Source organism: Apiospora hydei, assembly GCF_038363865.1.
Source record: "Apiospora hydei strain CBS 114990 chromosome Unknown utg000004l_segment0_segment0, whole genome shotgun sequence".
In the NCBI taxonomy this organism is placed as follows: domain Eukaryota; kingdom Fungi; phylum Ascomycota; class Sordariomycetes; order Amphisphaeriales; family Apiosporaceae; genus Apiospora; species Apiospora hydei.
The window spans coordinates 9039692-9057877 of record NW_027117363.1 but is presented as its reverse complement, the minus strand read 5'-3'; the positions used below and the strand labels follow the sequence as shown (position 1 = coordinate 9057877).

The 18186-nt window shown below is 54.1% G+C and overlaps 3 protein-coding genes across 3 annotated transcripts; 2 read left to right on the top strand and 1 right to left on the bottom strand.

Annotated features, from left to right (window-relative positions):
* On the top strand, window positions 1-1173 carry PG997_005303 (uncharacterized protein; the record flags this gene model as incomplete). Its single annotated transcript, XM_066809618.1, has 2 exons — window positions 1-629; window positions 771-1173. The coding sequence occupies 2 exons, from the start codon at window positions 1-3 to the stop codon at window positions 1171-1173; spliced, it is 1032 nt and encodes a 343-aa protein (XP_066673236.1).
* A 2163-nt stretch (window positions 1174-3336) lies between these two features.
* PG997_005302 (uncharacterized protein) lies at window positions 3337-4956 on the bottom strand (the record flags this gene model as incomplete). Its single annotated transcript, XM_066809617.1, has 2 exons — window positions 4776-4956; window positions 3337-4665 (listed from the first exon to the last, which is right to left on the bottom strand). The coding sequence occupies exons 1-2, from the start codon at window positions 4914-4916 to the stop codon at window positions 3337-3339; spliced, it is 1470 nt and encodes a 489-aa protein (XP_066673235.1). The 5' UTR covers window positions 4917-4956.
* Window positions 4957-16531: 11575 nt separating this feature from the next.
* On the top strand, window positions 16532-18101 carry PG997_005301 (Lysine methyltransferase; the record flags this gene model as incomplete). Its single annotated transcript, XM_066809616.1, has 4 exons — window positions 16532-17288; window positions 17362-17488; window positions 17529-17866; window positions 17944-18101. 4 exons carry the CDS (start codon window positions 16532-16534, stop codon window positions 18099-18101), a joined length of 1380 nt encoding a protein of 459 aa, XP_066673234.1.
* Between the last annotated feature and the right edge of the window lie 85 nt (window positions 18102-18186).

Here is an 18186-nt window from a genome sequence, read left to right as displayed (position 1 = left end):
ATGTTGCGCTGGTGGCTGGCTCAGAAGCTGCCGTCGCGCATCTTCGCCCGGCGCAGGTACGGCACCTACGGCACCTCCCGCTCCTCGGGCGGCGGTGCCTACTACGGCCTGCCCCCTGTTCGTGTCCTCGGCCCAACCATCTGGTGCACCACGGCCATCGGCGCGACCTACCTCGGCTGCGCCGCGTACGAGGTGTACAGCGACGTCCAGGAAGTGAAGCATGGCCGTTCCCGCTCCGGCTGGCTGTCGTCCTCGTCCTCGTCCATGACGTTTGAGCAGCTCGAAGCCGAGCGGGCCTTGTCTCACGTGCGAGGTTCCTATTGGGGCCACGGCCAACAAAACCCACGACGGAGCAGCGCCGTCGACGCGTGGCAGCCCGCATGGCTTACCAACTCCAGCGTCGTCGTCCGCGCCGCCCTCTGCACTAACGCCGGCATCTTCGCCTTCAACAACCTCATCCCGTCGACGTGGGATTACTTTGCCCACGTCGCCGCCTCGGGCCGGAACTACACCCTCTTCACCTCCATGTTCGGCCATGCGGGCCTCCTGCACCTTGGCTTCAACATGTATGCCCTGACCCAGTTCGCGCCTCATGTACAGCAGAACAAGATATTCCAGGGAAGCAACAGGTAAGCTCAGTCAAACCACACCTCTCTCTCACTCATCCAGCCCATGATCTTTCGGCTGCTTCAGCCTCAATGAACATCCCCTCTCCTTCTATTACTTGCCTGGTAAAACTAATCTCCGGGTCTCCTCCTCCCCCACAACAGCCACTTCGCCGCCTTCTACCTCAGCTCCGGCCTCGCCGCGAGCCTGGGCCACCACCTCTCCACCGTCTGGCCCAACCCGGCGGGCCGACTGTCGGCGGGTCTGGGCGCCAGCGGCGCCATCATGGCCATTTTGGCCTCCTTCGCCATGGCGAACCCGCGCGCCGAGATCGGCATCATGTTCGTCCCCGGCAGCCTGCCCGCGCAGCAGGCCCTGCTCGCCCTGACGGCGTTCGAGATGTACGGCCTCTTCGTCGGCATCCCCTGGCTGCCGCTGGGGCACGCGGCCCACCTCACGGGGCTCGCGGTCGGGGCGGCGTATGTGCACTTTGATGGGCGGAGGTATTTATGGACGCCGACGCGGCGGTTGGCGTTTCATTCGATGAGGCGGTTTAAGATGATATAAATGGCAGGCGGCGTGGGACTCCGAGACGGAGAGGAGAGAAAGAGGCGTGACCTGACCTCGTTGAGAATGAGCCAGCCAGCATGGCATCAGGCAGTAGTATTATTTCCTTGGACGGATCTGGCCGAGTGCTTATGGAGAGCGTTGATTCTGAGTTGATCACGGAATGGATCATGGATTGACGCTTCCGGATATAATGTAGTTTTCATATAAGAAGATAGATACCCCCTCAATCATTATCATTATTCTTTCAGTTGATCATTAACTTCTCAACACGTTTCTTGCACCTTGAGTGATTGCTTGCCCATACGGCTTGGGTTCATGACACCGAGAAAGACTTACTGGTGATGATATACCTTACCGACAGTTCACAGTGGACTGTAGATGCTGAACTGGGCAACCATACGACAGAAAGAGCAGGAGATGAAGAAATGGTACGTAAGTTGAAGTTCGTCAGGAGGGAAAGAGAAAATCCGAGCGAAACACTACATACTACTATCAAGCCCCCCAACAAGACATCCCCTGATCCTCCTGCATTGTCAACAGCCGGATGCCCTCCCTTCCGATGCAGCCAGCAGCACCATGCTGGCACTCCCCCATGTCGCCTACCCCCGGCGCCATCACCATCACCATCAATTGAGGTGAAGCGAAAGTCCAATCTCCAATCCTCGAATCACTTCATCCTCGTACGTGGTACATCTAATAAGACACAAACCCCGCCCGGGTGCCACCCACCCGCCGGCATTCTTCCGCTGCCCTGCCCTGCATGTCGAAACCCCATCGCATCCCCGTTTGTCCGGCCGTTGGGCTCCGCCCGCGCCCCCCACCAGGCAAGGTAAGTGACCCTCCCCATCCATTCAAACCTCGTCCCGAGAGGGGATGGATGCGTGCGCACACATAAGATCTAGACCGCACACCCACACTTACGTGTCAACGAAGGAATCGAAGGGGGCAGAAGACGTGGCGTGGGACATTGGGAGCTGGATAAGGTCACCACACCACACCACCTGAAGGCCTCACTGGCTGGGCTGGGCTGGCGTATCCACCACCGTTACCTGTCTCTCTTTCTCGTCCGACAAAAAGACGGCGATAGCCCACCGCTCACACAGGCTGGCTTGATTGTGCGGTGGGATGAGTATCGTGCAGGAGGTCGAGGAGAGGGGTAGAGACGCGTTTCGTAAAGCGTCCCAGGTTCGCATGATTCAAGCCGATATTCTTTAATGAGATGTCGACTGAGTATTGAGCAAAGCATGGTCACGAAAAGAACAAGTAGAGAAGGCAAAAGAGTAAATAAGTAAAGTAACAAAGCAAAAAATGGTATTGTGGTATATAATGATAATTCTAACGGTGTCGCTGATTGCTGTGCTTCTTCTCGCTACAGTTTCTAAAGTGTGTCGCTGTTGTTGGTGGGTATATGTGTTCCCCCCAGGCCATGATCGTTGTTGACCCAATGACCCCAATGATACTCGGATATATATGTCCATCCGTCCCCATCCCCGAGTTACCATTCCCAATCCTATTCCGTTCCGTTCCGTCCCACCGTCGTAGGTCCTATATGTGTATATATATATCCTTATCGTCGTATAACCGTAGCGTTTGTAGTAGTAGTAAGTGGTGTCCCTAGTGATGATGGAGAAGTCTGTACATTCCCATCCCAGGTTCTGTTGTTGGTGTTGTTGTTGTTGTGTGTTCGTACAAGCCGGACCGCCTGTTGTTGGAAATGATTCGAACAGTGGAGTCGAATGCTAATCCAGAATTGTTTGGAGAGATCATCCTTTGATATTAGTCCGTAATCCGAACCCGCCATACCGCCTCTCGAAAGCCCCACCAACGAAACCATCGCTTGCACTCGTTTCCGGGGTTGCGATGATGGAAGAGTTCGTCGAGTTCGGCGGCGAAGGGATGTTTCAATCATGGCGGCGGGGGTGTAGCTTAAAGCGTACATGGTTGTATCGTTCAATGTTGTCGGTTCTTGAATGAGATGACGACAAGCAATACTGGCCGAACAATGACGCATTGACTGCAGTAGATGCCATACCAGAAACCAACCCATATTGTTCTCTGAATAGTGTGGTGATGCGTCGTAAGTAAAATATTAGTCCCGTCCCTCCCAGCGAGACGGGGTTGTGTGATAGTGAAGAGCGAAGAGACCCTACTGGGATCTCATTACTCCCGCGGCCGGATAATATCCGCCATCCACCCCGCATCACTGGAAAGGTCATCCAGTCCCGCATCGATAGTCGGTAGGTTGAGCAGCGTCGTGTTGTTGCACAAAGGCAACCCATTATCGCTGCGGGCGAGGAACTGAGGTGACCCGGTGGTCGGCAAGTCGCCCGTCTGCGTCACCACGGACGCGTCCCAGTGGTGCTTCTGTCCCGCCTCGGCCGTGGTCTGCGGCGGCAGGCTGTAGCCCGCGAACGGCTGCTCCTTGCCGAGCTTCTCGTCTTCGCGCGAGAGGCGCCGGTCGTCCAAGTCGTCCTCCTCGTCGTCTTCATCGTTGTCTCCGCCAAAGTACGACGAGCTGCTGGCGCCCCGCGAGCTGCGTGAGCTGTGGGAGTCGCGCGAGATGCTCGAGGTGGGCGAGAACGGCGTCGTGATGACGGATGAGCTCGATGACAGGGAGAACCGAGACTTGGGGATGTGCAGCTTGAACGCCGTCGAGTGTGAGTGGCGGACAGTTGTGGACGGCTCCTGCTGCGGCACGATGGTATCTGAAGAGACGTTCAGGCAGGACGTTATGGATGGTGATGAGAAGCTGCGGAGGAAAGGTGGAGGCGACAGCAGCGTGCTGGGTGCCACCTCGGCAGCAGCATGGCTAGCAAAGTTGTCGTCGTCCTCGTTCTCTTCCATAATCTGCTCGGGTATGGAGAGGCCAATGTTAGTCTCGACGGGAGGCGCAGTGACAACGGGTATGTCGTCCGAGAGGAACCTCCGTAGTGCTTCGGGCGACATGTCGCGTGACCGGCTGCCGCCTGAGGGCGTGGTGCTCCGCGTGTTACGCTCCGACGGGTAGCTCTGACTGCTGTGGTTGCTGTGACTGCTCTTCACCGAGGCCGTATCCTCATTATCACTCTGGATGGCACCTTTACTGCGGTCCGCACTGCTACCACGGTTGGATGGCTTCAGGCCAAATAGTCGTCGAGCCGAGATCCAGCGTGGCGTGGGCGACTGTGAGCGTGAAGGTCTCTGGGGTTGCAACGCCTCCGGTGTAGGTAAAGGCTTGTGAAGTTGCAACGCCTCTGTTGGTGATGAGCTGACGAGGCTTCGGGCCATGCCGGGCACCGTGGGTGCCGGGCGGGGAGATCTGAACTTGTCCATGGGGTTCATGGTCCTGTAGTCGGCGGCAGTCATGGAAGTCATGGAAGCACTCCTGTGACGGGAAGGATGTTCAGTAGGAACGTCGAGGGTATTTACAGTCTGGCCCGGGAGGTAGGGACAAGACGTAGTGCTGGGCATGGCAGGATCGTGTGTCTCAGTTGACCCGTCTATCTCGTACTGTTGCCTGGTGTTAGTTCACCGCGCCAGAGAGTATTGTACAGTGCGTGGGTACGGGCGTATATAGGAACAATACACGGGACGATTTGCGGTCAGGGCTTGGTACTTACGTAGTAGTAGTATGTCTGACCCATTCTGAGACCACCGGTTCGCTTGGGAGAAATGAAGCTCTGATCACCATCACAGACGATGTCTCGAAAGGTGTGGCAGCCTCGCCATTGTCCTCGGGAACGGCGTGCGTCCCGCTCCATCTTATATGGGTTGGAGAAGTTGTCCCAGGACCCAAACAACTGAACGGACTGGATGGACTGATGCGTGCGACTAATGCAAGGTCAGCATGTATTGTTCTGAAATGGGTGTGCCTGGATGCATGCGACTAATGCAGGGTACAACGAAATCAAAAAGGACATCCATCAAAATTGAACATGACATGACATGACCGGCTGCTACTGGCAGGCTGGCGTACCTGGTGCTGGCGTACAGTACCTGGTGCTGGTAGGGCTAAGGCTGCCTGCCAACCAACACCCAAGCAAGACGTTGCATCCTATCCATTGCGCACTCGGCAGTGGGTCAATCCGGGGTCGATGGATTCAATAGAATCAATAGAAACATCAACACCGCCAGAAGACCGTCGTCAGCTGATCTTGGGCGGTGCAATGGGGGATTTGGGCGACAGGGCACCCATTCCTTCTCCCACTTGCTGCCAAGTTCCAACCACCATCCCCATCCGCACAACATCCTTGGCCGGATGCGGCGCAAAAGGCAGGCAGGCGGGCAGGATATGGGCCGGGGTGCGTGGTGCGTGGTGGCGGGCTGCACAACTTTGCGCAGGGGGGGGCGACTTGCTCCAATGGCAGACTGCCAGGTACCCGACCGGCATGACCGGGGCTAATTTGCTCAGTCATAATAGGCTGTATAAGATTGGGTATAATAGCCACCAAAAAGCGAAGTATTGATGAGCCATCGACCGGGAATGGTGGACAATGTGTTTTTTTTTTTCTTCTTCTTCTTCTTCTTCTTCTTCTTCTTCTTCTTGTCCTTTCCGCGTACTTCCAGTTCTTGAGGAGATTGCCTCGTACGGTGCCATCCGGGAAATTGGTAAGGCTGATTATTGAGAGCAAGAATGCAATGAATATTCAATGCCGGCGCCAGGGTGCAGGATGTGTGCAGGGTACTCCGTGCTGGCTGGCCCAATGGGTAAAAGCCGACCTTGGCAATGTCTCTCCCTTGCGTAGATTACCGCACCAACAAGGGGAATTGCTGAGCTGGGGAGTAATAAGACAAGGCCTGTCTCGTACGGCACACGGACGGGCACGGCTGACAAGACAAGAAGCCCTATGCCCGAGTTGTCGGGTTGGTGGGAAGAGAGAAGGGGGAACTAATGCGGGATAGGGAACTCGAACGGGAAGGCAGAGGCAATAATGACGACGACGAGGCGCATCGGCTCCAGAAGAAGAAAACGCCCGCAATCAAAATGAGCAGGTGGACGAACATGTAAACAAGCCCAAACGAACGGGATACGAAAATGCCTGAGACTCACAGCAGAAATGTAAAGAGGGTTGTCGAGGGATCCATGGTCGCCTCGGGCTGGGATCGAGATTCGCCCATATTTGAAGTCGAGACAAGCCCAAGCCCGTCCATTGCCGAACTTGGATATAACAGGGTGTCTTGACGCTATTCCAGGGTTTGCCGACCAAATTTAGGTAGCCGCGCAGTTTGTTGCACACTCTTCTTGTTGGAGCTTCGACTTTAATAATGAAACACGTTGGCCCTCACTGCCGACATGTTTCAGTAGACGCAAGATCCAATCAGTTGGCTGACTCGAGGTTCTAATTGTAATTGCCCAGGAATTCCCCCAATGGAACTGCACCGAGCCAATGGTATGGGCTCGAGTGGCCGTGGCCCGGAAGCGCCGTGATCCTTCTTGGGATGCGATAGCGAGGTGAGGTGAGGTGAGGCGTTTTGTGCCGAACTGTGTATAAGTCCCGAATTGCGCTTATGCTGACTGGCTGGCGCTTACGGCAGGAAGCGAGCGAACGAGCTGATGCAGGGCGCCCGAATCAGGAAAGGGACTTGCACTGCGCCCACGGGTCGGCGGATCGGTTTCCTGGTTTGGTGTATTTGTGTCTCAGCGTAATCGATCGAGTCGTATCCCCAAAAAGTGTCCTCCCGTGGAAACGATATTGGTGGTTGGCGTGGTTGGTGGTGGTGACGATGATAGATAGATAGCGCTGACTGGACAAGATTTCGTTCGGGTTTGGTTCGAGGAGTAGGAAAGGCTTCCAGTGTAAATAGATAGTCGCAACAATGTTCTTTTTGATCAACACTTGCAAGGGAACGAATGGAGTAGGCCGGCCTGCCCATGAACTAGTCAGACAAAGCTGAACTCGGAGGGCTGGAATAGAATGCCTGCTCTTTTCCTTGCTTTTTTGCGTTGCCCTCCCTGTTTCTTTTAGGCGCTTCGCGTCCTCGGGACAGCCTTTAGATTATATCGTCAAGATAGAGGAGCAGCTACTAACTAATAAAATAACGACTAGTCCAGGAGAAGAGGTTCAAGCGCCAAGACTTTCGATGGTGCTTGTCAGAGGGAAGCCAAAATGCTGCTGCTGGATTACCCGTTCCCAGTCGGCCCCCAGTGAGGCGTGGGATTGGCTGTGGTGCCTGGGGCCCGCTAACTCCTGGGAGGCTTAGGCGGGCGGGAACAGTTCGACACAAACGGTTCAAGAGATCCCAGTTATTTCGCGGTGGGCCATGTTTGAGAAGTGAAGCTAGGCCAGATGAGCTGGGAGCGGCGTGTAAAGCCGCCAGGTCTGTTCCGAGGCGGAGACGACGGCAGGGGGGAGAGAAGCTCAAAGGCCAGGTCGGACGGATGCAATCCAAGGCACGGCAAGGCAAGGCCAGGCAAGAAGAAAGTCGATCAACAATCGGCGGCCGAGATCGCGAGACTATTGTCGCATTGCATTATCGGGACTAGAAGAAGAAAAGAACATGGAATGGCATGTGGATCTTGGACACGCAAGATCTTGATGAAGGACTTGACAGAAGAAAAGAGGGCTGGCTGGGCAGTCTGCAACATATTAATCCAATGTCGGTTTTACTAGACGAGGGCATCTTCTACTACCAGGGCCGAATCTACTGCCAGCATTGCTTATCTTAGATTCCCTGCTAACCCTCGTCTTGCCAGCGAGCACTCTTTGGCCTCTGTTGCCCCGGAAGCAGGGCAGGGCCGAAGCAAAGTCGTGGGAATGACGACAATGCTTCGAGGTCTGCGCAGCTAGTGCGGCCGGAATCGACAAAAGATGGTCGGAGGGGCTGAGACGAAAAGGAACGATCTGCACATGGGGCCGTCGAATGGGGTCACGGCTTTCTCAAACACACCTCCAGAGTGGCAGACGGGATTCGTCGATGCCGCCGCCAAAGAGACTAGGTGCTGCAGACGCCGGGCAGCAGCTTGTAACCTTCCTCTCAGAGAATCAATTGGTATGTCGCCGGGAGAGCTGTATGCATTCTCTTTGGATAGCATACGTCAATGGGTAGCATGCATCTCCCAACTTAAAGGACTTGCAGCATGCGCAGAGAAGTCAATGTATGTATGTATGTAGGTCATATGCGACTGTGATACATACATCATTGATGTCGTGCACCAGAATCTCACCCTCTGCGTCGACTGCGTGACCTCGTGCATCGCCGAGCCGTCACAATCTAACAGTCTAGTGACCACATAACAGCCCAGACGGGAGAGAGATAGAGAGATCGAGAGATAGAGACGGGCAGGTAACAATTGCAAAGCGTTTCGCTGCATCATCCAAACCGTGAGGGCCAATCAGTGGCATGTTCACCCATCCACGGGCTCCATGCCGAGAGTCAGGTTCATTTCGCTCGACAGTTTCGCCGGTTTGAGCCAATGGGGGGGCATCGGCCAGGCACAGAGATGAAGGAGCTTTTTTCTTAGAATAAAACGTGGTGGAGCAAATTGATCGGCAGTGGGTTAGCGACGGGCAGAGCCAATCACAGCAGGCCTGGCCTCTTCCTCCCCGGCGAGATTACCTCTGCTACCCAGAAGGACATTGAAGCGAGGAGGAGGATTGAGGATTTGATTGATTGATGAGTGAACCCGTCTGTGCGCAATAAGGTTCTCACCTCGCTTACAATGCTTCGTCGACATGATACCACGAGAAGATCGAGACCCTAAACACCAGAGACAGCATGAGAGAAGCAAACATGCAATCCTCGTCCTCGGGGCCGTGGCTTGGATGCTGTCTCAAACCCAGCCAACCAACATCAACAGAACGACAGGAGCAGCCGAAGGTCTTCGTCGTGTGCACTACGGCTGGCTTGGCTACTTACTGTACTGCATGCGGGAACAGCTCATGAGATACCTTTAGCGCATCCTGTAGCATGGGCAACCAGGAAACAGGGTTCTGCAACTGCTGGCCAGGCTTCTTTGCTTCTATCATCATTGATTGGGACGAACACTCTTTGTTCGTACGCTGTACGCTGTACGTTGCTTGGCTTGGGGTGGAATAACAGGTTTCTCAACAGTTCGTCTTGTCGACGCTAGCTCCATAGACTTACAGGGCCAGTGGATGAGACGGCTTCAACGGACATGAACACCACACACCACGGTGGAAACGGCGAAAACATCGGGTGGGCATCGGCAATTACAACGAATATCAATTGAAAGGACACTACACACCACCTGCCTGTCTGCCTGCTTGCTGCGTGTAAGTGCATGGAGGCGAAAGTGTGAACACCTCCCGCAACCTGCAGATGTTCCCATTGATGTTTTCCTCCCCATCTGCCGGCCGTCGATGATTGGCTTGTTATGTCTTCACATCACGCTCATAAAATTAAAAGATGCATGTACCTTACATACCACTACCACCATGAGCCATGCCAGCGACTAGTTAGTTGGAGCCGCACCATCGCTCTGGTGAGGAGTCGCTGCATCTTTCCATGATCCATCGAGTCGTTCCATCAACCACCACTTTCTGGGTTCTGGTACATTTGACCGAAAGGGAAGCATCGGCAGACGATCTCCAATTTCGCGTGCTTGTGCACATCTTGCAAAAATCTCGCGAGAGGCAAACCAAAAAACAACAACGGCCTGCTGCTCGAATGAGTGTGTCAAGTGTATTTTTGCCAAAATGCAAAATGTATGTTTGCTGTCAATAACGCGCCAATGAAGTGTGTGGATGCAACGGCCACACCTTCCGTCACTGGCCTTTCTGTCAGCACCCACGATAAAGTTACATGAAAGGGATGACAGCCCGAGACAGTTCGGCCATGCGCCCCAAACCGGTTCCTGGAACTCTAGTGTGAAAAGCCGGCTCGAAAGTCAACTTTAAAATTGATTTGTGTAAGGGGATTGGATCAGTTGCGCAAAGTGAGATATTCGAGTGATCCTACCGGATCAGGTAATATCAAGGAACTCTCGGTCATCGTGCCGGTCTCACTCTCATACAGGCGAACAGATAGGTAGATCTGGGAATCTCGGGGCTATTAAGAGCAGGGACTGGTCCTGTTTCTGTTGTAATTAGAATTATATATGTGCTGTAGAAGAACACACCATACCACTGCAGCACTGTATCGATCGTTTTCTGAGCTCTCGCTCTCACTGCCTGCCTCGTCCTCTCTCAACGTAGTTCGTGCGCCATCGAAGCGGGAGGCGCAATCTTATTTTCGGAGAAATGGGCAACAGAGGGGCAACACGCACGCAGCACGCAGGGGTGGACAGGACTGGACAGGCACAGGCACAGGGAGGGAAGAGAAAAGAAAAGCCCACGATTTGCCTTATGGGTGCCCATGCATCATCCTGGTCACCCACGAGATTAATGTGACATTGAACTACCAGAGGTCGATCACAATGGACCAGTTTTTGTGCCGGCTATTTCCGTGTCGTTGGTCACTGTGCACACAACATTTTTTGTTGAAATGAGAGTTGCGTTTTACGCGTTATTGCTGCAGTGTACAATGTAGTAGAGGTTCCATTCGGGATTGTCGGCAGTGTTCGCGATAATCATCGGATCCGACTCGGGATTTTCAGTGTCCGCGATGCGGCGTGGAACTCAAAGTACACTTGCTCACTTACACGATGTAAGTGAAGCAAGTACTGCGCAGTGCCAGTCTGGGCAGTAGTACCTATTCACCACTAATACACTGATGCGCCGAACCATTTTGGCCTCTGGTTTCAGAAACATGACGACGAGTGTTACGCCCTACACCGCCGAGTGAGAGTGAGAGTGTCAGCGCTATCAATTGTGTGACCCGTTACCCAGCACTAACAGTAGCGCAATCCTTTGAAGTGTGTCTCCCCCGATTTTCTTAGGGCAACCACTTTGCGGCACGTTCATTGCCGGGCCTCGCAATGACATCACGGCAGTCCTCTCTCCCTCTCCGCTCTTTTCGGGACCCGATCGGTTGCCGCCAATCTCCATAGCGACGGGGCCACGCACTGGGACGAACGCGCCCCCGGAGCAAAACCTGATGAGACAGCGAGGTTCGATTTCGCTTCCATGGAACACACTTGTTGTGACTACCTAATTAGAGCGCACTTACGTTTTTTGAGAGTACGCAGGCCAGCAAGTGTGACCTCAACAAGCTTTGATGTTTGACGATCTCCTTCTTCAAGATTGACAGTGCTTTCTTACTATATTGTATCATGCGGCTTGTGCTGAACGGCTCACCGCATCTAGGCTCCAATCGTATCTGGTTTCTGTGTGTGTGTGTGCGACAAAATGCGCATCCATGATACGGGGCCTGGCCTTCGGGGGAGAGATTCCAGGGATCAGCTGTTGAGATATTACGGCGAGCGACTTGCAGCAAATCGTGACCTGGCCGACGGCATTGACGAACATTCCTTTTGTTCGTTCATGCGTGCAGCCAGCCGCCGCTGCGCTCGGCCGAAGGAGATTCCGTGCGACCTGCAGTGCAGTCAGGATATCGCGGCCGGGTGATCGCCGGCATATGCTGCGTCCCGGCGCAGCTGTGATCGCTTTGGGTTGTGGGTTGGCTACACAGACGGCTTGTAAGCTTCGGGAGTAGGCATTGTCGTTTTGTGCGCCCCTCGAAGCATTCAAATGTATGCTCGATGGGCTTGAGAAGGCACTGACATTGCGCGTGGCATTTGGATGTGACCTGTCGTCGTGCACTGTCTATGTAGGTGATATGCACCGCGTAGCTATAAGTGATGCCAGATAGATTATATGATACTTGCCCATTATACATTACAGATTCCTGGATGCTATGTAGCACAGAAGGATTCGGTACATTATGTTGCTGGTTTGGATACGAGTGCTCTGTGATCCGTCAGCAATGTGACTGCTTGCATACTCTGATCACCAGAACAAGATGAGTATACGTGTAAGAGACGAAACCACACTTCCGCCGTCCTTGGCGAAGATGTGTTCGGAGGACGAATTGCAGTATTACCTGCTGTGCTACTGTACACCCTGGACGCGGTTGTGACCAGCTGTCCGCTCCTCTTGTCTGCACAAGTCATCCCGGAGATGGAAGGAGGCCCGGCGGCATGTCGTAGCACGTGGCATCGCGTTGCGGTCCGGTGTATTGAACTTCGGACGCTCCGTTACCCATGGGGACTCAAGGAGGTCTGACGGAATTCCGAACTGGGGGCCCGGGACTAGGTGGTCTCGTCTCTCTTATGATTCCATTCTCGTAGGGCTAGATGTAGTATTCGCAGTGTAGGTAGTCAGAGATACCAGAGCCTTGCGCGCTAGTTGGTCTCTTATGGCAAGTAGCATCAACGGCAAAATACGGATCACAACTGATACATCCCACCCGTCAATGCTTCCCGTGGGATACCAATAAACCAGTGTGAGGCCGCTGCAGCTAAGCGATGTATTAGGGGCCAGTGAGTCTATAGTACAACGTTCGAATGTCTCCATAGACTCGAGGCCTATTCACCGCACTGCAGAGGCGAAACGGGAGACGAAAAAGGCGAGCACTCGTTCATCCAGCTGGCAAGTTACCCATCCCACGTCAAGGAATGGTGTTGTGCGCATGTGCTTGTATGGGTGTTACGGGCACACAGGAGCACCGAACAGGCCAGTAAGGTCCGTATACGTCTCTCCCGCAGGGAAGATGTTGTTATGTTTCGTTCTATCGCGGCAAGATGTGCTTGTGGTACGTACGGGTGTCTTGACTTGAAACCGTCAGCGCATGCTACTGCTACTTCGTGAATTTTCGGCGCGGGAGCTCACCGACTGTTGTCGTCGGCCATCTTCCGTCCCGAGACTTGCTCCCGAGTCCATTCGTCGCCGTCTCCATCAATATCCCGTCAGATCACCGGGCAGAGAATATCAGTTCCCACGAGAAGCTGGCGTTTTTAGATGCCGGGAGGAGGTAATCGAAATCCTTGATATGCATTCGTCCACAACCTATGTCTTGTTCAAATCTTAATTATGTTGCGTTTGATAAGAAGGGAGAAGCACGAGTAAAGCACTAGTGATGGCGCTGGAATGAACTGACGGTAGCGCCCACGACTGCGTGAGACGGTGATACGTGAGTGTCGGGACTTGTGTGTGTGTGGAAAACGTCCAGTCCGAGAGGAAAGGAGAGAGGTACGTGCAATCACGAATTCCTAGTACCATCCCTCAAGCTTTCTGTTCTAGCATGGGGAAGATACCGCCCCGTGATTGGCGAAATCATGAAAAAGGGGTTAGCGAGCACGTTCACTCTATCCTCTCATTAGGGACTTGCGTGATCATATGAGAGAGCCTCTCCCTACATATATTACCAGGCCTCAAGTCATGGGTGGATGTGACGGGCTAGGCCCATCGCATCGAAGAGTACGTCATATGATACCAAGACGTATGTGTTCTTGACTTCAATTTATATCACCCCTCTCTCTACCCTTCATAGAACCTCTTAACAGCGACCAAAGTGGCAAGATCTCCGCGACACGTTCGGCGACGCCCATATGGGGTCCAGTTGGGCACTCCACCACTCAAAGGCGAACGGTCGAGTATCCAACTAAATATCGGAAAGGCGAGTTGTATCCTACATGAGGACCTGTGTGTTGGGGTATCGGTTTGCAGGCAGGTTGGTCCAAGGCGGCAGGTATCACCGCTCCCGGGGTCCGTTTGAAGCCCACGGTCTATTACCCAGAAATTTCCTATGTATATAAGTTTCTCACTGCCGGATATCATATACTGAAGCCTTGAGTCTCAGCCACAAGCCATTTGTGAAGTTGCGGAGGGCCATCAATTCATAGCTCATACCTAAGACAAGAAACAGCAAACTGACCTTTCATCAAGAAACGTCCCCTCGGGCGCTCCCAACTTGTCGCAAAAAGAAGGGGGAACTTAGATTTACGCCAACGTCAGATTGAGAACGAGAAACAAGGACTCTTGGTTTCATCACCATGGGCTTCTTGTAGCTCTCCCATTGTTGAGCAGCACTCTGCGGGCTTGTCCTGCTTACTCCTTCCATTCCATCACAACTACAACACCTACAACCATGTACATGCGGACCCTAAACTCCTTGTAGCAGTCCTTGTTGGCGTCAAATACAGCAGCCGCGTAGTGGTCTTGACCTTGGTTGACGTCGTACGTCGAAGTCGCGCAGTAGCTTTGACCTTGGTTCATGTTGACTACATAACTACTTATGTGACGACAAGAAACCAGAACCGGGAAAACGACAATTGTGTTAGAAAGCCTTCAGGCAGAGGTGTTCCGCAGGATATGGATTCTGCCTCCGTTGTCCTCATACGGAGTTAGGCATCGACCTGTCAGGCAGCATCACCAATACATTGGTGTCCTGCGAATGCCCGATGTTCAGTATGGTGGTCAACGAAGCCCATCCTTTCGATGAGGCAGACATCCTCCTCACCTGTCTCCAAGGCAATCAGACTATCTCCCTGACGCTCCTTCGAGATATGTTGGTATAGCCTACCAATCCCTATTGCTTGACCGCTGGTTGGGGCAGCAATCGGTTTGCCCCCGGGTAGATGCTCTTTGGCACCTCACTGCTTTCCCATGGGCACTTATTAGCCCTCGCGAAGCCGTAGATACGGACATATCAATGCCTCTCCATTGTGCTGGCACAAGACCGCTTCTCCAGGTGGTAAGGCCGAGAGCATGACTACAGCCTTGAACTTGAAGGATTCCACATGGCACCATGCGCCCCTGCCAGACCATGTGTCTGCTTAGCAGCGTGGGGGAGAGACGAGCCATCGCGAATTAGCATCACCCCTTAGGAGTTATCGAGCTGAATCATCAAAACGGCCTTGTGAGAACCATCGATGAGGTATCCGGAAGTGCGAAAGAAGGTCAACAATAGACATCAGGCTTCATTGCGCCTGCCATAATCTTCAGCATATTTGGCCCGTGTAAGTTCGTAGCAAGCAGCGGGAAGTGGTCGCAGCCATGGGAGTCATATACCCACCCAATCGATGTTGTAAAAGTTCGTTGAGATATCCGTTTGCTGTCGAGGCTCCAAAGTAGATCTATCAACAATTGGCACCGAGGACGGCCTCGCGCGAGTCACGAAGAGCCTGCTGGCAAGGTGTCGAGTTGGGACGTTTCAAGTCGCCCTCACGTTGGATGGCTGAAAACCCCACCATTTTAGCTTGACTCGGGCGAGCCTTAATGCACCAGCCAGCACCAGCTAAATCAACTGTCATCTCATGTACTTACCGTCTGGTACAACCGCTGCGGTGGCACGGAATCAAGCTACAAAGCCTCGCGGGACGTGACTCCCGTATGCTTGTTTAATCAATTGATTGATTAAATTGACCGGATTCTCGCACATGCCATGGGAGATGCCCAATCGGGAATTTCCATCGCACTCCTCTTTGCCGGCATGGGTAGGATCTTGGCGATCCGATGCTAGGCTACCAAATTTAGCCAGCCAAAGGACCCCTCCGTGTCCGTGTGCCTGTCGCTCACGACATCGAGAGAGAGAGAGAGAGAGAAACAATCGATTACCTGAGACGGCATTGCTCCAAGAAAATGCGACGCTGTTCCCGAGAGAATGAATGCCACGCGGCCCTCCCGTTTCTTCCTTTCACCTTGGAAGGAATTGAGGACAGATTCTGCTACATAGAATTCGGAGTGCAGCCAATCCCTCATTGATCTGTGACAAGTCTGATACAGGGGTCTTTTCCGCCCGTCGTCATAACGGGCTTAGCAAGCTCTGCAAGAACCAAGAACCGTGGGTCCCTGTCATCGGCGGTCGGAGAGCTCGAGTGCAACATCAACTACAGACGACACATTTCATACGTTTCTCTCTCGGGCCTTGACCTGCTGAACCGTCCGCCGTGTTAGAGATGTTACCAGGCTTTTGAAGTTCTCACGGGAGACCTCGGGGTCCGGCCCCCTTTCCTAAGAAGAAGACAAATTATCAGCTCGGGCTTGGCTAGGCAGGGCTTGGCTGATCAGCAAATCCACGACTCACTAGCACCTGCGCCGCGTCTTTTTGGCGAAAGCTGAAGCCCAGCACCCCTTGATGGCCATTGGTGTTTCTCCTTTCGTAACGTGGAGGGGCGGGGCGTCTTGTTCCTGAATGCAATGGGTTGTGGGCATGTTCCCGGTCCCTTAACCCCGTGTATAGCAATTCGTCGCTCACTAACATGTGGTTCTAGACTCCCCCAAGCAGACGAGCAGCCAAGCAACTTTGTCATCTGCCATCTTACATATGTAATCATCCGCGCTGCTGCTCACTCTCATCTTGGGCGACGTCCAATCTTCTGGCTCGATCTCTACTTTTGGAAACATTCCCGCCCAAACATCAAAGCTTCATTTATTTCCCCAACTTTGTTTTGTTTCTAGTGCCGTGTATATACCTATACTTCATATATAATAGAGGATACTCGGCTGGCTGGCTATTTTCCCCCCGTTCAGCAGCAATGGGGCCATTACACCTAGCCTTGCTGTTTCCCGCCCTGGGTCTGGCCAAGGACCCCCTCTCGCACCTGCCAGACTTTGGCTCATGCAAGTCCTCGTCCCTGCTGGGGAGCCTCTGGGGCAACGACGCGGCGGCCTGCTCGCCCGATGGCGCCGTCGGCCTGGTGGTTGAGGACTCGAACCAGACCGTAGCGAAGCTGACGCCGGCGACGTGGCGCTTCTCGAAGCCGTGCATGGAGAACGGGAAGCGCGAGTTCTGCATCTACTCGAGCCCCGACTTCGCCAACGGCCGGGGCATCATGATGCTCACGACGCCCCAACGGGCCGGCGAGGTCGAGCGGTCGCGCATCTTCACGCAGCCCGAGATCTACGCCTCCATGCCGAACCTCAACGCCGAGACCAGCGACCGCTGGAGGATCGAGGCGGTCCCGGGCAAGGGGATGGGCCTGATCGCGACGCGGGACCTGCAGGTCGGCGACCACATCATGAGCACGACGCCGTCCGTCATGATCGACTATGACGTCTTTTACGAGCTGGAGTCGGCCCAGATCCACCAGATGCAGGGCGAGGGTATTTCGTACCTGCCGGAGCGCCACCGCAACATCTTCCTTAACCTGTCTACCCACGACGGCGCCGAGGACTACAACTCGCGCGTCAACAAGATCATCCTGACTAACGCCTTCGACATTGACAACACGGGCGTCGTGGAGAAGAAGGAGGAGGGCGAGCGCGAGTCTTGGTACACGGTCTTCCCGGAAAGTAAGCTTACCCACGAATGCCCTACTTATCGCCAAAGCCACCACATCGGCATCCTGGCTAACCTTTCTCCCAGTATCCCGGATGAACCATGACTGCCGGCCCAACGCCGACTACTACTTCGACGTCGAGACCTTCACGCACAACATTCACGCCGTGCGCCCCATCATGGCCGGTGAAGAGATCACCGTCTCGTATATTGAGTAAGTGTCCATCCAGATCCTGTAACTGCCCCCGTATCAGAAATATGTGTGCTGACCAGATCGATCATCACAGCCCCGTCCAGCCCCGTCACGAGCGCCTGCAGCGCCTCAACACGTCCTGGCACTTCCCCTGCTCGTGCAGCCTGTGCACGCAGAACGCGCACCAGACGGCCGCGTCCGACGCCCGCATCGCCCAGATCGAGGAGCTGCGCGCCCAGTTCCGCGACTACGAGCCCGGGTCCCAAGCCACGCCCGCCATGGGCGAGCTCATGGTCTCGCTGTTTCAGCAGGAGCGCCTCTGGTCCTCCATGTACGAGGCGTACACGTACGCGGCGCTCGAGTACAACGGGGCAGGGGAGCCGTGGCTGGCTTCTAAGTGTAAGTCTTTTTTTCTCTCCTGGTTTCCTCTCATGGAAATTTATCCTCGTATCAGCTGCTGACGAGAAGCAAAATAGATGCGCGACTGGCTATTGAGCATGGCCTGGCTGCTGGCGGTCCCAAGGACTCGGACGTTCTTGCGATGCAAGCTCTTGTCAAGGACCCGTGGGCACACTGGAGCTGGATGCTGAGGACCAAGAGGAGAATGAACTGGGTCTCGAACGTGGAAACTTAGAAAGAACCTCGTTGGTCATGGGTTTTGGCGCACCAGTTTGTCATGATTTTGTTTTAATGTTCGCGGGTGGTAGACAAAGTTACGG